Genomic DNA, 22,211 nt, shown 5'->3' with positions numbered 1-22,211 from the left:
CCTGACGACTACTAGTTGCTACTTACACCTCTTCCGGACCCTCGTTCCTTGTTTTCCCCTCTTAACTGACTTCCTCATTCACCCTTGGGTTTTCTTGCCTCCTACAGTCACTCTCTTCAGCCGTACTAACAGATATCCACGGTCACCGGCCCATAGACTTCCTCTCGTACCCTCGCCCTCCACGCCGGCGCGCTTTTCGTCTGTGCTACCGGAACATACTTGTGCCCACGGTCCTTTCTGCTTGCTTGAAGACAGCACTCCGAAATGAGATCTTCGACGGCTGTGGCCGCTGTGGCAGCCTTGACCGCACCCCTAGTTTCCGCCATCCACCTGGCTCCTCGATCCTCCAACCCTCGGGTTATCAGTCTCCCCATTGAAAGAAGAAACATCCCAGATATTCTTGCTCATGAGCAATCTCGACTCAGAAAACGACAAGGGACGGTAGAACAGACATTGGACAACGAAGAGAGTCTTTATTATGCGAACCTCAGTCTGGGAACCCCCGAACAAAGCCTCCGGTTACATATCGACACGGGCAGTTCAGATCTGTGGGTGAACACCCCCGATTCATCCTTCTGTTCTTCCGCCACCAATCCATGCGAAGGTGGCACGTACGATCCTTCGGCTTCTTCCACCTACAAATTCGTCAACGACGAATTCAATATCTCTTATGTCGACGGCTCCGGTGCCATCGGTGACTATGTCACAGACACTCTGCACTTTGGCGGCCACACTTTGAACGACTTCCAATTCGGCATCGGTGAGACTTCGTCCTCTCAACAAGGGGTCCTGGGCATTGGCTATGCCTCCAACGAGGTCCAAGTCAACCGTGCCGGACTCGATCCCTATCCCAACCTTCCCGAAGCGCTTGTCAACGCAAGCTTGATTGCTTCCAACGCCTACAGTTTGTGGTTGAACGATTTGGACGCATCTACCGGTGAAATCCTGTTCGGTGGTGTCAACACTGAAAAATACGAAGGCGACCTGGCCACCATGCCCATTATCCAAACTTATGGCGGATACTACGAATTGGTTGTGGCTTTGACCGGCATGACCGTGGCGGGAACCGACCTGTCATCCTCCAGCTCACTTCCAGCCGGTGTCCTTCTCGACTCGGGCTCTACCTTGTCCTATCTCCCCGACGACATCACTCAGGAAATCTACAACCAAGTGCAAGCCGTGTACCAGCCCGACGTGGGCGCCGCTTACGCCGAATGCAGTCTCGCATCATCAGATGCGACTCTCGATTTCGATTTCTCTGGCCAGACCATCAGCGTGCCATACAATGAGCTCTTCCTCAATGCCGGTACCAATAACTTTGGCCAACCACTCACCTTCACCAATGGCGAGGAGGCTTGCCTTTTCGGCATTGCTCCCACCCTAGGCGGAACTGCTCTCCTAGGTGACACATTCCTGCGCTCTGCCTACGTCGTCTACGATCTCGCCAACAATGAGATCTCTCTTGCCCAGACCGTCTTCAACTCGACCTCCGACAACATCCAAGAAATCACCACCGGCACGGATTCCGTTCCCAACGCCAGCCCGGTAGCCAACCCGGTCACCGACGTCGCCGGAGCCACAGGCGGTGCGAGACTCGGAGCCGGAGCTGCAACCGCAACAGTCACAGGATTCTCGGACCCAACAGACACAGCAAATGCCGCATCTCTCGGCAAGAGCATTCCCTTCGGATCATCGATGGGCGCCGTCTTCGCAGTGGCAGTGGCCGTATTGGCTCTATGATGACTGTCGTTGGACTTTCTTCAACTCGTTTCGATACGTGTACAAATCTGCAGGATACATCCTTACTTTCACTCTGTACATACCTCAACCTCGAAGAATTTTGCAAATGCACAATAAAAACGCCGACAAATGGGAACCATGAACATACATCAGCAATAGCCGAGGAAATTTTTTGGGTGTGAGAGAACTATCTTGACGAATCCACGACACTTGATTTTGGTTTAGATACGATCCAAGTTTCGGCGTCAGTCTTTCAGTCTGTCCGTGTGCACGGCGTTATTGCTTTATTGTCTCCTTCGCATTGCATTGGACGCAAGCCTACAGGTTAGAGGTCTTCGGTTTTCGGCGCACTTGTATGGTACTACAACACGTTTGGTTGGGACTGGTGGACTATGTCTTTCGAATTGGAATAGGGCAGAAAGTTGCAAGATTCACGTCGAGTTGAGGCAAGCGGCACCTCGGGAATATTATGCGAGGAGGTTGAGGACTATCCATTAATACATCCATTGTGGTTTGATGGATACGCCTTGGTGTCAATTAAAACCAAAAATTCATGACCATCAAAACCCAAAAATTCGATTCATAGTACTGCAGCCTGCGTCACGGGTTGGATTGAATCATGATTAGTTATATAGGGTACTAGTACTCCTACCTCTAGAAAAGGAGCTTTGTTGGCAGACGACAACCTCCCCCCTAAGTCTCCTTTTATCCCGTGTCCCTCAGAATAAGTTCCGTCTATCTCACCTCCCTTTTCCGCGAGGCTTTATGTGCTCGTTTCCTAGCTCATATTTCTCCCCTCTCCCCCTCCTTTCTATTCCCCCCGACATCTTACGACCGTAACCTTAACAGGGCCCTACTTCCAAGTCGAGGTCGAGGCCAATGGCTCAGTTCGTATGAGCAGAAACACTCGGTCTCGAGCTGCCAACTCGGATCCCCTGCGCTGTGAATGCAGGTCGATCCTGGCGTGCGGGACTTGTTCGGTCCGACGTCGAGTCAGCTATTGCTGTAGACGAAGATGCAGGAGTCGGGGGAAAGACAGCCACACCCACACTCGCACCCATACCCGCACCCGCACCCGAGCCAGAGTCAGGTCCCGAAGGCCAAGCAGAAGCCGACGGTCTGGGTTCGAAGCTTGCATTTTCACCGTCAATAGAGCGTAACGCGCTCGTGTTCGCCGTCGGGGTTCGGTGGACAGGTTCTGAAGAGCCTGTTAGTGTTATTCGTGCGCCGGACGCTGACGCGGACGTAGAAGGTGATGCTAAACCAGAAGGGCTGGGGCCCGCATGTAAAGGTCGCGAAGTGGAGATGGCAGGCCCAAAGTCGTTGGATGCTTCGGGGTTCGATGTATCTGTCGAGGGAGACCGGTCTAGATCCATTGCGTAATTGTGATTCTTGAGTCCATCTCCTTCGTTCATAGCCTGTGCCTCACACTTGGAGGGCTTATAAATCTGCTCGGTCCCATTCATGGTAGCGGATGGCGAGGATGCAGACACCGGCCGACCTCCAAATCGAAGCCGATACGGAGATTGATACTGTCGCTCGCGCTGCTGCTGGGCGTAGGATTTCATCTTGGGAGTGCGTGGTGTGTCGTTTGCACCGTCAAAATCTGAATACCCGCCCTCATCCTCTGAGCAGGTCGTGTTGCTTCCACTGTTCTGCCATCTGTGCAAGTATGCAGTGTCGGCCATCGACAGGGCGAGACCTTTGGGGATTCCATTTGAGGTGCGACCGAGCGCATAGTAGCGCAATGCTTCCAAAATGTGCGGGAACACGAGAGTATCGACGTCTTGCGCCCAGAGGAAGTCGAGATGCTCAAAATGAGGCACCTCGGTTGCGATGGTGTGGCGTGGAAGTTCTTTTAGCATAACGCGGATATCGATCAGAGAATCACTACCGCCATAGACCAGGACAATGGGGGTTTTGATATTTCGGGTGGGAAACTTGGCCACTTTGTAGTACCGATTGCTGGCTCCGATACTGAATTTGGTCGAACCATCGTCGTCGTACATTTGAAACGACTTATTTCGAATGATCTGGAACCAATGCACGACCGACTTGGTGCTTGTGAAGCTGTAGAGGTGGGGATATGCTGCAAGCTTTTGTTGGACGGAAATGTTTCGTCCATACCAGGCAAACAGAAAGGAGAGGGATATGTCGATCAACCGGACGAAGATGGGCGGGTAGAGAATGGATTGCCACATGGTTGCCGACGATAGAATGGACTTCCGACCAAAAGCGAGGAAAAGAACGTCCGGACTGGTCTTGACCAGAGCGTCCACAATGCCGTTACTCAAGCCCGCCGGTGACATGGCCGGAGCCAATGCGACGAAGAGGTTGATTTTATCGTTTAAACCCGGATGGATAGAGAGGGTTGCAAAAGCCTGTGCGGTACCTTGACTAAAGCCAATGTAGGAGAGTGAGAGCTGTGATGTGGTGTCGAGGATATAGTCAATCGTGTTTGGGATATCGTGGAAAGCAAACTCGTCCATGGAGAAATCCCAGAATCCCGTTGAAGTGGGCGAGCACTTGGTGGACTTCTTGCTGTATTTATTGCCTCGATTATTACCCAACCAAACATCATATCCCTGATTCACCAATGTGAAGGGCAGGCATCGCTCTTCTTCCGTGAGGCAGACCCAAACTTCGCTGTTCATGAGGAGGCCATGATGGAGGTAAACCACAGGCTTCCTGATAGAGTCCGGTCCCGCATTTACTCGTCGTCCAGTTTCTTCCTCTTCTTTGCGGAAGGGTAATCTGTGCACACCCAGTAAATACCCATCTCCTGTTTGAACGATGTGTTCCTCAGCATAGTATCCGTACAAAGCGCAAAGGTCGGTGAAATCGGATGCAGTTGCAATAGAAGAGTAAATGGATTTTCGTTGCGAGCGGGCCTGTCTTGACTTTTGAGAAGACAGATAGTTGAACAATTTCTTGGAGGTGTTGTAACAGAAGCGAATGATGGGTTGAGCTGGAAGATACGTCAGGGGCGCATTGATTGGGAACCCGTATACTCAATACTTACGGAGTCCGAGAGTGATAACTCGAACAAAGACTTCCAAAGCCACGAGAATCAGAGAGCCAACCAAAGCCAAATACTCCCGCCTGGAGATTCGAGGTTAGTCAATGTTCGTGCCCTTTGTTGGAGGTGCTCACCAGAAGAGCCGGCCAATAAAGGGGACTCTGGCCATGTTGGTGGCTGAAGGGTATTAGAGAGAATAAGGGCAGAAGTGGAAGAAATATCAGACCAGCTGGACATCAAAAGCCATCAGGAAAGATGGAGTTGTGTGGGAAGAAGGTTTGGAGGTTGTCGTACGCTGAACAAAAGAGCACATGCCCTGTATGAGAAGCCCAATGCTGAAACCACGAGTCTGAGCGGAGATTCAGTTGGAAGGTCTAGTCCTCTCCAACGTCATAAGAATTGGGAAGGGAAATTATCCCGAGGTGCTTGCACGTGATCAAGGGCTTTCCTCAAACACAAAAGTTTTGACTTCCGTTCTTATTCTCTCATCGAACAACGCAAAAAAAGCCAACGTTCCTGCAAAAAGCGTTCCTACGAGGTTACTCTACGGTGATCCATGATGTACGGAAAACCGTCTACTGGAATGGAGATCAATCAATCTGGCCGATCTTGGGTGCAGTGTCAGTCTTATGTGACTGGGATTGCAATGATTGACCACACAGCCTTAACGTCAAACATCGTGCTAATTTTTCGATGATATGGACTAAAGCGTCATGTTTTTCTGAGTCTTCAAAGTCTTTTTTTTTTTGGGAGAGAGGAAGGGTAATTGTATCGTTTGCCGTCAAATGATGTCAACCCATGTAATGGGTTACTTTCATCATTTACTCTCGAGCCATCCCTCAATCCGCTCGACCAAATCCGCTTTTTTCCCCGCCACTTGTATCTTCTTCAGAGCACAGAAATCCTTCAGCTGAGCAACTTTCAAACTTCCAATCTGACCCTTCTGCCAAAGTTTCCTGACCTCTTCTTCACTAATAGCATCACCTGTGTCTGTCTTGACCTTTTTGTTACCTCCGCCCAGATTTGATGCTTGACCATTCGTAGACCGCTTCGAACCGATAGGGACTGTGTCAGGGTTCTCTGATTGATATTGTCGGAAAACCTTTTCCAATGTTTTGCCCCATTCTATGGCCTCGTTTCCAACTCTCTTGTCAATCTGTCTGAATTTGGGAATTGTTTTGTCCTCTGGCTGGTCTGGGATATCGTCGTCGAGGGCAAGTGCTTGTAGGATGCGGTAATGCCACTGCAAGCTAGGATTGGGGTACTTCGATGGATCATATGTCCCCTTTGGGAGATTCAGTTGCTCTGATATTCCTGGGTTAGAAAAGGTCAAAGGAAGGCTGATTTGGGTCGGGCGACACTTACGGATGAGCGGCCTCATGGCATCGACCAGTTCATCTGGAGCCCGCAGAGGAGCGTCATGCGCACTGGGAGGATTTTGCCGAACATCATCCGCGAATGGCAAGGGTATCAAATGTAAGCCTTGAGGAGCGCCGGTCGCAGACACTCCCGCTGCATTGGACTTTGCATCGGTTACTTCACCAGCGAGAGTGGGAATCATGGCAGCCATGACCGGTGTCGCATTGCGTCTTGGTACAAACCAAGTTAGCGCGAATAATTTGTCTTTGGAGAGTTTGCGATGCAAAGCACTGTAGACACGTGTGCTACCAATATAGTCCTCTTCAGAAGGGTACAGAAATGTAGAATTCTTGATGTTCGCCCATAGGGGCAATCTGGACATGGGCTTGAAGCCGATCACTCGGATGACTGGGTCTCCAAAATAACGTCGTTTTTTGACTTCCTCCTCGGCGAAAACGATTTGCTCTCCCCCGAATTTGAAAGCCTTACGGACATCAGCCTTCTGAATGGGTTTGGAATTCTCGTCCGCAATCTGCTCTGTATATCCGGTCGCAATTTGTGGTCGTTCACCACCGAGAAAGATGTAGCTGCTGCGAGCTGGCTTTTGATGTTTGTAGAGCAGATAACCTTTGACAGAGATCCGAAAATCGGGGGCAAGCTCAAGTGGAACAGAGGAAAACAGTGCTCGCTTCGGCGTTACTTTGGACGCTATTGCAGACAAGAGAGACTGCAATAACGAGATCCCATCATTTGTCCCCGGCGCCAGTTTTGAGCCGGCAACGTGGACAATGGACGGGGGATTATAGGCAATTGCTTCGGGATCTGAGGGAGAGGCTTTGTACACTATGTCGTCGTAGAAGAGTTTTGTGTCGAAGGAATGTTCGGAAGTGGAGATAGGGAACAGTTCTATGATAACACCGAGATCATACAAATCTTTGGCTCTCACCGTGGCTTGTGACCGAGAACCCTTATTCGATGAGTGAGGATCGTCATTGTCTGTGACGATGAACAGTCTCCGCGAAGTGAAATTGGCAGCCTTTTGTTGGAAAATTTGATTGGCGCAGAACAGAACGTTGTGCATCGAGACTGGTTCTTCTGCTGGTTTGAAGATCTCGGCGGATTCTGGAGCGTCGGTTTCAATCAATTCTTTCAGGGCCTTCACATCTTCAGCTTCTGGAACATCAAGATCTGTAAGGAGATAGCAGTGGGGGAAAGACCGGCCGCCTCCGAAGTTCTCGTCTTCATCATAGAATTTTGATGCTTGCGTGCCATAGAGAAGGATTCCTATCAGATCCCTCGGCGCAGAGATGATGCGTTGCTGCATGAGGTGATATGCACATTTCAAAGCCGCCAGAAGGGGGGAACTATTATCAACCTTCTTTGAGGTAGATGTTGCTGGTACCTTCAGCATTGAATCGTTAACCTCGATGGCGAACAGCACAGCATCCTTGATGGTCTTATACACGGTTTCGTCAATTTCTTCGTCGTCTCCATCGAAATCCTCGTTTCCGATAGCTTCATCCAGATCTCCTTTTGACCTGTACGGCAGATCCTCGCTCATTTTATACGTGATCAAAGCAAAATGATGCTGAATTGACCTGGATTGAAACTAGGAATGGTTGAGGATGGTTGAAGCAAAGATTTGGGCTCATGGAAGCAATCGCGTTCCCAAGACGCGGTGTCACATGATCCCAAAAATCGAATTGCAGCAAAGCTGAGTGGTCCGCTGCCCATCTGCGCCCGGTCGGCTCATACATTTTCTTACCCTGCGGGCAAAAGTTCAGCGGCGCTCCTATAGCCCTCTAGCTTCAATATCTTTCCTGTTTCGACCTCTACTACCCTGCATCTCCTTGAAATTAATATCGATGGTCCATTAACGACAAATCTACGGGCAAACATCATCACAATGTCGGTGCGCAGCTCGGCATCCCAGCTCTCTCGTCAATTGGCGAGCCGCTCGATTGCACGGTCAGCGAATAACTCAATACCTCCGTATGGGATCCAGAAATCTTGCATGGCCACTGTGGCCCCCTCGGCGACGCAGAATTCAATGGGACGTAAAGGCCCTACAGCAATGGTTTTCATGAACATGGGTGGACCGTCTACAACAGATGAGGTGGGAGACTTTCTGAGCAGATTGTTTGCGGACGGCGATCTGATTCCCTTGGGACGGCTCCAATCATATCTGGGACCCCTAATATCCGCCCGAAGAACCCCCAAGATCCAGAGGCAATACGCAGAGATAGGAGGAGGCTCACCGATTCGAAAGTGGTCCGAGTATCAATGTAGCGAAATGTGCAAGATTCTAGACAAATTGTCACCCGAGACTGCGCCCCATCGACCATATGTCGCCTTTCGATATGCGAATCCCTTAACTGAACACATGTACGAGCAACTTTTGAAGGATGGGTTTGGAGGTGGCAAAGGTGGTCGAGCAGTGGCATTCACACAATATCCACAATACAGCTGTTCCACGACGGGGAGCTCTCTCAATGAGTTATGGAAATGGCGAAACAGATTGGAGGGCACGAGAGCGACAGGCGAACCACAACCACCAGGCACCATCACTTGGAGTGTCATTGATCGTTGGCCCACACATCCTGGCCTGGTCGAAGCATTCGCGAGAAACATCGAGACCAAACTGGCCGAATACCCCGAAGAACGGAGGAAAGATGTGGTGCTGCTATTCTCAGCCCACAGCCTCCCGATGAGTGTGGTGAATAGAGGTGATCCCTACCCTGCCGAAGTGGCTGCAACGGTCCATGCCGTCATGAATCGACTGAAATTCTCCAACCCATACCGACTTTGCTGGCAATCTCAAGTGGGACCTTCTGCATGGTTAGGAGCACAGACAAGTGACACGGTCAAGGAGTATGTGGCCCGAGGACAGACGGATTTGATTCTGGTGCCCATTGCCTTCACGAGCGACCATATTGAAACTCTATATGAGTTGGACAAGGAGGTCCTACATGAAGATGCCAAAGGACACCCCGGAGTAAAACGAGCAGAAAGCCTGAATGGGAATCCCATTTTCATTGAGGCGCTGGCAAATATTGCCCATGCACACCTGCAGAGCGGCGAAAGTTGTTCTAGGCAGATGGGTTTGAGGTGTCAGGGATGCAAGAGCGAGAGATGTTTGGAGCAGAAGAAATTCTTTGCCGGAGAACTCGCGAATGTACTCCCAACTGTCAGATAGGAGCAATAGTGTAAAATACCACCCCGTCTGGCACGAAACACCACTTCACGGGTCCCTCTTGAAGTTATGACTAATATGCCACGCGGCAAACTTTGGAATTTTATCTATGTTGGGCTCGGAGGATCAAGTGCCGACTCTGTGCTAAAGGGCGGTGGTGCCAGGATTGGCCCCTTGGGCATCCCATTGAATCCCGAACAGCGCTGGCATGCTGCCCTCGGATTGGAAATTTGATTCAATAAACCGGCTTTAGGTAGGGTGGTTTGTTACCAAAATCCGAAGCCATTGAAAGGCTTGAATGCTAGTTGGCAGTTTGCCCCATCCCCTGGTCCAGCTCCTAGACATACCCCTACAGTCACTGGCGGATGCCCAGTTCCTGATATGAGACGTATCCCGTGTCCTTCTCCTTCACCAACATCCTTGATGCTCGTCCCGCGTCGATGTCTTCCCGCCTCCGTCCTCGTCCTCCAAATAATGCATAGATTACGTCAAGACACGTCGCACGTCTACAGCTAGCATTTCGTTGTTACAATCAAATCAGATCAAAACACTGGTGCCTGGGATTGATAATCCCCCCTTCACCCTTGAAGATCAAACTTCAGATAAGACTTTGCCGCACGGATGCGGTGCACCACTCTGTTTTATCCGCCCACGAACAGATAGACCGTTCCTCCGACGAAACGATAATCCATACGTGCATTATCCGATTCACGACCACTTTCAATGGACCAAGAACAGATCTTCGCCGCGGAGGCTCAAGAGGAAGCGATCTTACACCAGGATCTATCCATTGATTCGGGTATTGGTACACAGTTCCGTGTTGGGGACGACGATGAGTTGGACGACGAGAACAGCCCCTTGATGAGCCCCCGTCGTCGTCGCCCACCAAGGACAACCGAAGCGAGAAGCAGATCGAGCTATGAAAGAGCCATCAATGAACCGTGGAACGGTGCCAATACATCATCCGGTCAACCCTGGCATAAGAGACCTTCGGTATGCTTCCTATCAGTTCCCAACTGGGGCCAACTTACTTATGTTTACAGATTTTCTGGCTCCTTCCTGCCTTTTTCCCATTCTGTCTCGCTTTTGGCGGCGTCATTGTCCCCAAGACCTATCTTATTCTCGAACTGATCTGCGAAAAATATTTGTCGGATCAAGCCAAAAATGATTCCAATTTCAAGTATCTGCCTTCCCAACTCAGTCCGGAGAAACCCGAATGCAGGGACGCTCATGTGCAGTCTCTCGTGGCCAACTTCAATTTATATTACAATCTCTTGTCGGGAGGGTTTTCCGCAATTGTATCGCCTCAATTGGGTTCACTCTCGGATCGCATTGGCCGGAAGAAAATCATCATCTTCACCTCTTTGGGTGCTCTCAGTGCTGAGGTTATTACTATCATCGTCGGCAGAAATCCCGGCCAGGTCTCTGTCTACTGGATTCTCCTGGGGGGGCTTCTTGATGGCATTTGCGGCTCTTTCACGACAGCCATGGCATTGGCGTTTTCATATGCATCAGATTGCACGGCCCCAGAGCGCAGGAATGTCGCTTTTGGTTATCTCCACGGAACCCTCTTCCTTGGAGTCGCGCTGGGACCAATCCTAGCAGGCCGTCTCATCGACCTTACTGGAACAGTTATGATTGCATTTTATGTTGCGTTCGGGTGCCATATCTTTTTCATCTTGTTCATTATCGTTGCTGTCCCGGAGTCTTTGTCCAAAGAGCGACAATTACTAGCAAGAGAAAAACGACATATTGCAAAGGCTGAGGCACCGGAAAAGGACTGGATTACATCATTGAGGAATTACAACCTGTTTGAGCCTCTCTGGGTGCTTCGACCGACGGGGGAGGGATCCAGCCCTACGCTCCGAAGGAATTTAGTTCTCCTCGCTGCCATAGACACCATGATGTTTGGTGTGGCTATGGGAACCATGCAGATCATCATCATTTATGCCGAATATCGATTTGGCTGGACGGCCGTCAACGCGAGCATGTATCTTTCCGCGGTCAACATCTGTCGAGTCCTGGGTTTAGCTGTGCTCCTACCTATCCTTACAAGAGTGTTCCGCGGTCCAGCGCAACGGCGTTCGGCCGGACACAAGGGCTCAGACATGCTTGACATCAACATCATTCGCGGCGCAATTCTGTTCGACCTCTTTGGCTATATCGGGTACGCAATCTCTCCGACCGGCGCGATCATGTTCATTTCTGGCATGGTTGCATCCCTTGGTGGAATTGGCTCACCTACTCTACAATCCTCCCTCACCAAGCATATTCCCGCCGATCGAACCGGCCAAGTTCTCGGTGCGTCAGGACTATTGCATGCTTTAGCGCGTGTTGTTGCTCCCACTGTCTTCAACCCTATCTACAGTCATACCGTGGGAATCTACGCAGGCACTGTTTTCCTTTGCTTGGGCTCAATCTTTATTGTTGTCTTTGTTCTCAGCTGGTTTTTGAAGCCGCATGGTACGTTTTCATCCTTATCGCCATATCAGTCATTTCGTATTCTAACCCACTCTAGTATATCTCACTGACCCCTCGGTAAATCTTGGAGAGGATGACAGGAATACTGATGAATAGATTTGAGCCTTGATCGTATCGTATAAATTTATAACATCTATGACCCCATAGACTTTAGATCTCCTACGGGGATTCGATAAAGGAACTGTTGGTTGGGAGAGCCGCCTAAGATTCTTTTTGGTCAATTTGATATGACATTAGACTCGAATGAAATAGTGCCATTTGCGTCTTTTCAACATTAACATATCTTGACAACCGTTTCGCTGCTCCTACCTAGGTGGCAGTTGTAAGTCTGCTTGCCGCCATTTGTGCGCGAGGCTCAGAGCTTGGCAAGTTTGTCTTCGCTGGACAGTCAGTTTTCGTCATACCACTGTGAGAGCTTTCAACGCCGCTGGTAGTATGACAGCAAAGTCGTCGGCGTCAATGACAGAACTCAAACTCGATCAAATACGACGACATCCGAATTGACCTCCTACAGTTGATGACCTATTCTAGGTCTCCAAATCCCGAGGGAATGACACCATCATGGCTTCTCAAACCCCTCTTGTTCCGTCGAAAAATGCCCTTCGAGCCCTTCGTCGTTTAGCATTATTCTCTCCCACCGTGATCGCCGGCACCTTGGGGAGCATATGCGGAATTGCAACGTTGACGGTCAATTACCACATATATCGGAGAGTTCAACTGGCTGAACGAATTGTCGAAACGAAGAGAATATTACGATCGGTATCCAGCGGAACAGCTGCGGCTCAGCTGCGTGACATGTTTGAAGCTGCGGAACGGAATGAGGACTTTACTTTGCAAGCAAGAAATGCAAAGAGGAGGAAGAAGAAGAGCTCCAGGTCTTTCTCGACTGCTGCTGTTCCTGTCGCTTCAGACCCGGATTTCGACACATGTCCAAACGAAACACAGTCGTTCCAACAAATTGAACGCACCCAGAGATATGGCTCTCATCCAAGATCAAAACCACTCCGAAACGAAAACTCATATACGCCAAACTGGAAGGGAGAGCATGTGCACAGCTTGTCCTTCGAGAAGCTTGCTGTGACAAGTCCACAAAAACAAATCACTCGGAATCGTCGTGCACATCCCCTGAAGACAAACATCCCGCCAGGTCTCCAAAATGATCGCCCTGCAGACTCGAATCGGTGGGGGTCAAAGAGCATCCCAGATCCTGCCCACAAGTGGTTGCAGCCAGCTTCGAGTGCTGGCGATGGACAAACTCCAGATGGGAGTTGGAGTTGCTCGTATGAGCCAGGTCAAGTCGGCCTCCGTGGAGACGACAGGCCTGGTCTCGATGAAATGCAAAGTGGCGCGAAGCTTGATAACGATCCAGGCAGGAATTTCCTCGTCAGAGATCAGGGCAAATATCAATCCAGTCCTTCATCACTGCCGGAGGCGTGCTTTAGGCCGCCACCTCGGATCGATCACGCAAGGACTTCACGACAAGAGTATTTCGACCTGCAAAATTTATCCCCCCCTCAAGGGCTCTCTGAATCCCGATCATGGACCCACGCCACTAGGGTATCGCCAAAAAGGCAGGGGACATTACCAAAAAAGCAGAAGGTGTCGTCAAACAGGCCCCGCAGTCAGCTGGTGGAACAGACTAGCCATGATCTGTCGAGCTTTATTCAACGTTCTACAAAACAAAACTTTGACAGCGCTGCGTCGGACACTCCGCTTTCGCCCGGATCAGCTGTGTGCGATGACAATGAAATTTTGATCCAAGAATTCCTGACTCTCTTGAACCATGCGGAGGGAGCCGCTCCGGATACAGTCCTCATCGAAACATTGCTAAGCTCTCTCCAAAGACATGTTATGGGTCAAGTCATCGGCATCGTTGATTGGAATAGACTTGTGACCATTCAAAAATTCATACGGCCAGGAAATCGAAATATTGATGAATCATCCATGTTTCGCCGAGCCCTGGCCGTCATGAGATACTACACTCAAAGATGTACCCCTCCAGATTGGGCAGCCGCGAAAGTAGCATTTCTTATCCATCGGCACCTCCTTGATGTTCCCGGTCTCATTACCCGACCTGTTTTCGACCTTGTACGGCATCTACTTGAAATGGATCCGGAATCTAGCTCTGTCGAAGAGATCCTTTTCCCTTTGCGTCCTACACATGCCAACGAAGAAGATTCCAGTGTCGACATATTTGATATGTCAAGCAAATATTTGGCCCTCTTTTGCGACGAGAATCAAAGTTCTTCCGCCTGCGTTCAAGAAATGGAAAAGATCTTTGGTGTTGCGAGGCGTCGAGGACTCGAGTTGAGTGAGACCCTTGTATTGCCTGTTCTTCAAGCAATGGTGCGTTCAAGAGACATCGATGGAGCCGATATTCTCTTCGACCAGCTCGAACCTGTGTACGGGATTAAAAAGACCATACGTCTCTGGAGCAAGTACGCCATTTGGCTTGCGCGCGAGGAGAATTGGGAAATGGTGCATGCAATTCTGCGCCAAGTACATGATGCGGGCATTCCCAGAGTTATGCTGAAACAGTACGAGGCCATGTTTCATCACATACTGGAGGAATTTATTTCCCAGAATTCGGCCACTCGGTCATTCGGTTTCGCGGTCAACGCCATCAAGCACTTTGGCATGGTTCCCACTGGACTAATATCAAGAACAATTATAGTGACGTGCATGAAGGAGCGTCGCTATGACCTGGCCACCGAGTGGACATACCTGATGAGCGAAGCTTTCCCCCGGATGGGGTTAGGTTTTGAAACTCGCCAGGGAATGTGGCTCCTTGCACATACCTTGAGAGATATTGGCGCGAGTTGTGAGGAAATCGCGGACGCATTTCAACTGATCGTTCATGGCTCTTGTGAACAGCCATTTCTCCATCCTTTGAGGCAGCTCGTGAGCGACCTTGTGGAGGAGGATCTACGTCACAGATTGTGTGCTGCATCCGCCCGTACATCGGCAGGCGAATTGTCAGCGAAGGAAATTCCTTTGATGACCATAAATGAACTGATTGAAGAAGCTAAACGGTTCTGTCTTCTGTCGGCGACACCGGGAGTTGGAGCCAGCGCCCTGACAAGTGCCCGAGATGACATTGCTGTCCAACTGGGCGCGATTGAGAAATTGAGAAAGATCTTCAGAGGCGGGCTTAGTTTCGGCAACTTTTTCTCTCGGGGAGACGAACGAAAAACGGCTTCCTCTACAACCCGTCGCATCTCTGAGTCAGCTCGAAAATGGAACGAGACGTTGGAAGCTCGGGCATCATTTCCAGAAGCTGTCACCCAAGACAAGTTGCCGGAATATGAGAAGTTAACATGGGCGGTCGAAAACTACTATGCACATCGGGAAAAGCAGGGTCTTCCCGTCAGTCACTCAGTGCTCAGATACCTCCTGGCTACGGTCTCGGCAGAGGAATCACCGTCTGCTCTCATGCTGGTCGAGGCGATTCACGCAAGCGGTTTTGTCCAGGGCCCAAAAGGAGTCCCATTTGACAATGATCTCTTCCTGAAGTGGTTTCATGTGGTAGCTGTCAACGGCTCTGTCAAGGCAGCAGCAAAAGCGCTGTGGGCAGCGATCGATACTGGCAGGCAACTACAGTGGACATCGGATTTTACTTGGTTTCTCAGCTTGGTGGCTACTCTTCGAACTAGCAGTGGTTACTTCTGGGCCCAGTCAAATGAGAAGCCACTCGAAACAAACACGGAATTAGAGTATTTGACACGCAGAATATGGTTCAATCGGGCTCGTACCCGGCCGACGGCTGTGTCTGGACCTGATTCTGGATTGCTTCCCAAATGGACTGAATGGGAAGAGGATTGGCACGGATTCCAGGATGAAGAAAGCGAGACGTAATTACGGATTTACTTATGTATATAATTGTTTAAACTGACGGATGGATATCCCTGAAGAGCGGGCGACATGCCTGTGTCCGAAAATTGCGGACTGTGCGGCCGCTCCGACCGATTGACATCATTCCCCCGATGACGATGACTGTTTTCTGAACGTGATTCACCTTAAAGCCATCTCGATTGCCAGATCGATGCTAGTATACTCTTGAAACTTCCTCGTATCCCGCCCCCATGGATCGATACAAGAACAAGGCCACGTCCCTGCCAGAGATTCCGCTAACCCGTCCAACCTTGCACGTCCCTCCCTCGCCGAGATCATCCATCACCAAGCACGCAACATGTCAAGAGATCTGCTAGCTCAAACTCTCGAAGGCAAAGTTGCCATTGTCACAGGCTCATCTCGAGGCCTGGGCGCCGATATGGCCATGGATATGGCACGGCGTGGTGCAAAAGTAAGGGGATATTTATCGACACAATGACCGAATCACTTATGCACTCTCTCAGGTTGTGGTAACATACATATCACCCTCATCCGAAGAAAAAGCCGCAAAACTAGTCTCAGACATCAAAGCCCTTCCCAACAATGCTTCCGCCATCCACGTCCGTGCCGACCTGGGCGACATAACTTCGCCCGCTCACATCGTCAAGTCTACGACCTCGGCATTCGGCCCTGATATTCATATCCTCGTCAACAACGCCGCGCTCCAAGTGACTAAGTCCCTGTCCGAGATCGCCACAGAGGACTACGAGCGCCTCTACAACGTCAACATCCGTGGAGCTATCTTCATGACCCAGGCCGTTCTACCGCATCTCCGCCCTCAGTCGCGCATTATCAATATTTCGTCCGTGGGCGGGCGGGCCGGCTTCGCCAGTTTGTCTTTGTACACGTCCTCGAAGGCTGCGCTGGAGGGATTCACCAGGTCCTGGGCTGCAGAGCTGGGAGGAGACGGGACGACGGTGAATGCGGTGGCGCCGGGCCCGGTTCAGAGTGAGATGCTCAATACGATTCCGACGGAGATCGTCGAGATGCAGAAGGCGAATACGCCAGTGGGGAAGAGGGTGGGTGAGAGTATTGAGGTGGCGAGGGTGGTTAGTTGGTTGGCGAGCAACGAGGCCAGTTGGGTGAGTGGCCAAGTTATTAATGTGTCGGGAGGGTGGACGATGTATTAATGCATGAAAGAATTGATTGATGGAGGATGAAGAGAAGGTGTGAAGACGCGATCATGCGAAGAGGGTCGTTTATGGAGAATGCGGAGGTATATGACCATTGAGACGAGAGTGGTAGGTGTATGACCAGTCAATCAGTTAGACAACCTCTGGAACAAGCCACAGAGCCTCTCTCAATCTAAATCCTACCGAACTAGCTACGTATATATCTAGGCCCACGAGCATCTGCTGCTCGTGGGAATATTCTACTCCTGATCTATCATGTCATATCATTCATCATGCATGTATATACGCGCCCAGTAACCTGCAAACACCCCCCCCCCTTTTTCTCTTTTAGTTTCACCCAATATCTCATTATCTCAGCACTAATATCTCTCATCCGCACTGATCCTATAGGTCCCTCCACTGGCATACCACGCCGCCATGATCAAATCACACAGATCTTTGGCCTCTACATCCTTCAACGGCAAATGATGCCCACCCTCAAAATCCATCTGGAAACAATTGTCACTCTCACACGCCTCCTTCAACGCCTTGCATCCCTCCATGACATGGTCATCCCTCCCCCACGCGTGCACCGTCGGAACTGTCCTCAACAACTCGTAATCCTTCACATCAACTTCTTCTGCCATAGCAATAGGCGGGAACGGCCCTCCAATCATAACCCCGAACGCGAATTTCCATTTCGAACTCCCCAGATCTCGTTCCTCACGTTTCTGTCGTAGAAGCAAACCAGATACCAATCTCGCACCCTGTGAAAAGCCGATGACGCCCTTGAAGCATTCTATTCCACCGTTCTCCCGCATGACACGGAGCAAAATATCGTCGACGGCCTGGATTTCGTCTGTGGGGGTAAGCTCGACGTCGCTTTCGCCAGATTTAAAGCGTCGTGTTACCCAGCGGTAAAAGGGGGCGCAGGACGCGAAGACAGGGATCATGCCGTGGCCGGGGGTACCTTCGATGGGGGCCTGGGCAAAGACGAAGCGGAATTGTTTCTCCAGGTTCCAGATTAGGCGGCGGCATTGAATTTTGAAGACGGTCGAGTTGGAGCCGCCGCCATGCAGGCACAGGACAGCAGGGAGGGGGTTCCCGGCACTGTCGTGCGTAGGTCGTGTAGACGACAGTGTCGACATATCGCTATCCTTTTCGGTCGTGGTTGGGGGAGGAGCGTTCAAGGATTTTGGGCTGCGCTCGGTTGGTCAAAGGGAGGAGAGAGAAGTGTGTTCATGGACAATTGAGCTTGAAGAATCAGGAATGGTGTCCCTCTCCTTTTTCAACGCCTTTCCTTCTCACTTCCACCTGCGTGTAACGTCGATCATTCAGCTTAAGGTCGGCTCACCTTTCTAGGCTTTTGTTCAAAGGAAATATTGAGGAACTGGGACAGTCTCTTTTCGGCGACGGTGTATATTTTGGCTTCTGTCCCCCCTTAGGTTAATCTTCTTTTGAGTCTAGTTTATTGGTCTTGAGTTGTTGCAGATATAATGGAAGGATGCGGTAGAAGAAGAATAACGGGCGACACGTGACGAGCTGATACGGAGAGCGATAGCGGACAAGGCTCTACAGTTCAACGCAAGTTGCAGGGAAATTTCCCGCCGAATTTGGCGGCCTGTGCCGCCGCTTTTGGGAGGGTTTCTTCCCTCGATGCCAAGATCGCTACCCTGGTCTTCTCCCAGGTTGACTTGCCTTCCTATGCAACTACGCAGCCATCTCTGGGGACTAGAAACAGTACCCCCCTTTCAGAAACAGTAAGGGATCCGTCCAACTCCTCGAAAGCGACGGGCGCCTTTGACTACACTACCCTGACCATGACGCCTCGAGGACCTGGAGGAACAGTCCCTCTGGATTTCCTCCCACTGCCACCGAAAGAAAGGGCCTTGTCCGACCTTCGCAAAATCGGCTCTCCTCTCATGCACTCCAGCGACTCTACCCAACTTTGATGTCTAAATCCGACTTTCCTATTCTACTTGTCAGTAACGGCTTCGCATCATCTACTCCTATTGGGAGAGGGAAGGAGTTGGGGAAAGGAGGATCTTCCCGAAGGCGGTATAGCTGTACAGCCTCTCAACCAGAGGCCAGCAGCCCAATATTCGGCCGAGCATTATCGACAACATCGTCGACGACTTGCTGAAAAGGGTACTGTGAAGAAATCACATGCAGACTCCACGAAAGAAAATATTTGGGAAGTGATGAAGAAATGGACTCGGTAAGGGCGTGCACTATAAGGTAGGTGACACTCACCCGATACAGAACGATGGGTGTGGTACGAACAACCTATAGCTGTTGCAACTCAGCCTCAGCTTCAGCAAGTTATGTCCCATCGGGACGCTGGTATCTATCAAGCGTACATCAATTAACGTGTCCAACGTGACGTACAGGCTGCATTCCTCGGCCCGCCTTCGTCCGGGGCTCTGTTTAAAGCGGTCACACATGAGTCGATATGCCGACCTACGAGCACCGACCGAGCTCCATTCAGATGATGTTGACGCTCTTAAGGCCGACCCGGCGATGGTTCAGCTTCGAGAGCGGAGGGACCGGTTAACCAATGAAGCGCGCAAAGAATCTGGAACCCTGAGGAAGGCGGAAGCTGAAGGGACCAAGATCGATCAGATGTACAAGGAAGTCGACAGAGCGCTTCGTTCTGCAAAAATGACAGCACTCGATTCGGCGAAGAAAGCCTCTCGACAGCAGTTTTTCGACACAATCAGCACAATTGAGATCAACGAGCAACTTGATCTCTCCATGCTAGATCTCAATGAAGGCGACTGGGAGCCTAAAAAGGTGGAACACCATTTGGAAGAACGACGAGTGGTTGCAGATCTTTTCCCAAAAACCATCTATGGAGAGGTTTAGCGTACGAAGACCCGAAGTCATTTTGGATTGATTTGTGGCGCTGTGACCAAGACTGACACAGAAGTTCCATGTCCGGTGTCTGCATCTTGTCCCCTCTGACGATGTCTGACTTATTAATTTCCTTGCCAGAGAGCCGAATTTTCCTCGCAAAACCGTTTCATCACCGTCGACTGAAAGGTGATTTCTTGAGAATTCAAGTGGAATGCAAATATGTTTGCTTCCAACAACTTATCGCCGGCGTCGGCGTCGACTAGATCATAGAAAGCGTCCCACGAGATGGATCCCTTTTTTAAAAGCTCACGCATAATTACCGCTCCCTCCTTGTGATAACGACGTTTAGGAAGAACTTCAGCATCCAAGAGTTGTCCTTTGGCGTCGTTGAGCATCATCTGGCGGGTATCTAAAAGGCAGTGAGAAACTAAACCTGTTTTCTGCATGCTGTACACATACCTTCAAATAAGCTGTTTCTCTCAAGCTTGTCTGCGATGAACTTGAGGTGTATCATGCGGCCACCAACAAGGTGATAAATTTGCGCTGCCTGCTCCCCATCGATGTTCCGGAGTCTGAGGTAGTGTAGAGCTTCCTCTTTGCTCACATCACCAATTTCGATGATTTCCCCTCTTCTCGACCATGAACTTCTCCCTGTAACAGTTAATTAGCATATAATAAATAAAAAAGGCTGTAGACATCCAACATGATTAACTTACCCATCATGCGACGTGGTACCCAGCCTTCACTTGACACATACACAACGACAGCTGTTCCCTCATCAGCAGCGTCCTTCGCATAGTCCTGGAATAGGTCAAGAAGCTCCGGCAGCTTCTGGGCGAGTCGGTTCGCATTGTCGACTATCAAGACCGGTGCTCTCCCATACTCCTGCTTGTACTTGGTAGTGAGACGGGAAAAAGTCTGCAAAACTTCTTCTAAAGTTGCCGCTGTGAATCAATTAGCCTCAAGCAATACTCATTGGAAGGAACCGCAGTAGATACGTTCGCTGGGATCGATCAACGGATCTAGGCCCCAACCCAAAGACTTTTGCATCGCCCTGGCAACATCGACTTCTAAGCTGCATCGATTCGGGATACGGACATATACGACACCCTTAGGCTCGTCCATACCATTCACGACGAGCTTGATCAGGCTTGTCTTTCCGGTTCCGTGCTCTCCGATAATAAGGGAGTAAAGACGATCTTCCTCCGTTGGTGTGACGATATCTTTTATTTCCTCCACAAGGCCCTTGCGTGGGATAGTGTATTTAATCGCCCGCCGAAATATCGGTCCCTTTTTGAGCTGATCGTAGATTGCAGATTCGCGTGTAGATTCGTGTGCACGTCTCTGAAATCCTTCGTACCAATTTTTCCACATCTCCTGGGTGACATATCCTGTGAAAGTCTTTGGCAATCAGCGCGCTTCAACTAACACAGAGAGGGAACCTGCGCATACAATACCAATTGCGCCTAGGCCCAAAGCTTTACCCCAGCCCCTGACCTTATCCCAGGTCTCAGACGAGAACCATTTCTTATCCTTAGGCCCAGAAGATTGAGAGCCTTCAGGGGATCCAGCAGATTTTAGAGAGGTCGAGTCTGAGTATGATCTGGAGCCGAGAGTCTGTAGCGTAGGGTATTCAAGTTGGAGGACGGTCCGAGGTGAAATACCGCGCTGTCGAGGTGGCCGAAGGAGTAGACGAGCCTCAAAGGCCGCATTAACCACGAACTTGGATGCCATGGTTGCAATGATGCGTGGTGCCGTAATAGGACAGCACCTGAACTTTCCACCACTCTACGTGCGGCAGAATATTGGATAGATGGGTTGCTCTTTGAGTTCTATGGTGATAGATTGTGAAGTCTAGAAAAGGAAAGCAAGACTGATGATGATTATGATTTTCTTACACTCGTGCCGGCGGCTAAGTCTATGGGGAACTAGCGTTACTCTGTCGGTCTGTCGTCGGCCCACCAAACTCACTTCCTGATCCTCCAGTCGTTGACTCTTTTCTCCTTGCGTCGATTCCATCTATGAGAAAGCAAGACTGAATAAGGAGGAAGGGTGCAAGTTGCGATATTGCCAAGACAACTTTCTCCGCGACTTAGGGATCGTTTGTGCTCACGTGATTAAAGCGGAGCTTTTTCTACACTCCGACCCCCCCGCCCCCGCACGAAGGATCAATTTTTCTCGCGTGACTGGAGTCGTCTCCGATTGGCCAGAAAAATGCTAAATCACATGATCTCGCAATCACCTGATCGCGCGCGATCGATGCGCGAGAGAGAGTGCGCGCTCGCCCGCATGCCGTACCTCGACTTTTCTTTTCTCTCCTCTCCTCGATGCGCGAGGGCACCTCTTCCCCTCTGTCATGTCTAACGTCGATGCCAAATACTGCTCGGCCTGTCTCCAAAAGCGCTCACACTCTTTTTTTCTCAAAGATGCCGCCGCTCCCCCTGGGAGTAAGGTCTTTTCCACCTGTATGGCCTGCCGTGACAAGTCCAGAAAGAGGAGGGCTCGACAGCCGTTACGGTCGACGATCCCGTCCAAGAGGCGTGCGACACCGCTCATAGAA

At 50.5% G+C, this 22,211-nt stretch overlaps 10 protein-coding genes across 10 annotated transcripts; 6 read left to right on the top strand and 4 right to left on the bottom strand.

Moving 5' to 3' along the window:
• Positions 1-264: 264 nt before the first annotated feature.
• Z518_01014 (uncharacterized protein) lies at positions 265-1,740 on the top strand (the record flags this gene model as incomplete). The annotated part of the gene is made up of 1 exon (XM_013421615.1): positions 265-1,740. One exon carries the CDS (start codon positions 265-267, stop codon positions 1,738-1,740), a length of 1,476 nt encoding a protein of 491 aa, XP_013277069.1.
• An 884-nt stretch (positions 1,741-2,624) lies between these two features.
• Positions 2,625-4,928, bottom strand: Z518_01013 (uncharacterized protein; the record flags this gene model as incomplete). Its single annotated transcript, XM_013421614.1, has 3 exons — positions 2,625-4,708; positions 4,763-4,842; positions 4,894-4,928. 3 exons carry the CDS (start codon positions 4,926-4,928, stop codon positions 2,625-2,627), a joined length of 2,199 nt encoding a protein of 732 aa, XP_013277068.1.
• A 648-nt stretch (positions 4,929-5,576) lies between these two features.
• On the bottom strand, positions 5,577-7,679 carry Z518_01012 (uncharacterized protein; the record flags this gene model as incomplete). The annotated part of the gene is made up of 2 exons (XM_013421613.1): positions 5,577-6,064; positions 6,125-7,679. The coding sequence occupies 2 exons, from the start codon at positions 7,677-7,679 to the stop codon at positions 5,577-5,579; spliced, it is 2,043 nt and encodes a 680-aa protein (XP_013277067.1).
• Positions 7,680-8,024: 345 nt separating this feature from the next.
• Positions 8,025-9,314, top strand: Z518_01011 (ferrochelatase; the record flags this gene model as incomplete). The annotated part of the gene is made up of 1 exon (XM_013421612.1): positions 8,025-9,314. One exon carries the CDS (start codon positions 8,025-8,027, stop codon positions 9,312-9,314), a length of 1,290 nt encoding a protein of 429 aa, XP_013277066.1.
• Positions 9,315-10,034: 720 nt separating this feature from the next.
• On the top strand, positions 10,035-11,888 carry Z518_01010 (uncharacterized protein; the record flags this gene model as incomplete). Its single annotated transcript, XM_013421611.1, has 3 exons — positions 10,035-10,304; positions 10,355-11,774; positions 11,830-11,888. The coding sequence occupies 3 exons, from the start codon at positions 10,035-10,037 to the stop codon at positions 11,886-11,888; spliced, it is 1,749 nt and encodes a 582-aa protein (XP_013277065.1).
• Positions 11,889-12,353: 465 nt separating this feature from the next.
• Z518_01009 (uncharacterized protein) lies at positions 12,354-15,647 on the top strand (the record flags this gene model as incomplete). The annotated part of the gene is made up of 1 exon (XM_013421610.1): positions 12,354-15,647. One exon carries the CDS (start codon positions 12,354-12,356, stop codon positions 15,645-15,647), a length of 3,294 nt encoding a protein of 1,097 aa, XP_013277064.1.
• A 334-nt stretch (positions 15,648-15,981) lies between these two features.
• Positions 15,982-16,813, top strand: Z518_01008 (uncharacterized protein; the record flags this gene model as incomplete). Its single annotated transcript, XM_013421609.1, has 2 exons — positions 15,982-16,095; positions 16,148-16,813. 2 exons carry the CDS (start codon positions 15,982-15,984, stop codon positions 16,811-16,813), a joined length of 780 nt encoding a protein of 259 aa, XP_013277063.1.
• A 362-nt stretch (positions 16,814-17,175) lies between these two features.
• Positions 17,176-17,943, bottom strand: Z518_01007 (uncharacterized protein; the record flags this gene model as incomplete). The annotated part of the gene is made up of 1 exon (XM_013421608.1): positions 17,176-17,943. The coding sequence occupies one exon, from the start codon at positions 17,941-17,943 to the stop codon at positions 17,176-17,178; it is 768 nt and encodes a 255-aa protein (XP_013277062.1).
• A 1,061-nt stretch (positions 17,944-19,004) lies between these two features.
• Z518_01006 (uncharacterized protein) lies at positions 19,005-19,660 on the top strand (the record flags this gene model as incomplete). Its single annotated transcript, XM_013421607.1, has 2 exons — positions 19,005-19,033; positions 19,102-19,660. The coding sequence occupies 2 exons, from the start codon at positions 19,005-19,007 to the stop codon at positions 19,658-19,660; spliced, it is 588 nt and encodes a 195-aa protein (XP_013277061.1).
• Positions 19,661-19,773: 113 nt separating this feature from the next.
• Z518_01005 (uncharacterized protein) lies at positions 19,774-21,385 on the bottom strand (the record flags this gene model as incomplete). The annotated part of the gene is made up of 5 exons (XM_013421606.1): positions 19,774-20,060; positions 20,111-20,302; positions 20,368-20,595; positions 20,650-21,052; positions 21,104-21,385. 5 exons carry the CDS (start codon positions 21,383-21,385, stop codon positions 19,774-19,776), a joined length of 1,392 nt encoding a protein of 463 aa, XP_013277060.1.
• Between the last annotated feature and the right edge of the window lie 826 nt (positions 21,386-22,211).

Source organism: Rhinocladiella mackenziei (genome assembly GCF_000835555.1).
Source record: "Rhinocladiella mackenziei CBS 650.93 unplaced genomic scaffold supercont1.1, whole genome shotgun sequence".
Taxonomy (NCBI): domain Eukaryota; kingdom Fungi; phylum Ascomycota; class Eurotiomycetes; order Chaetothyriales; family Herpotrichiellaceae; genus Rhinocladiella; species Rhinocladiella mackenziei.
The sequence above is the reverse complement of the archived record's forward strand: the minus strand, read 5'-3'. Positions and strand labels throughout refer to the sequence as shown.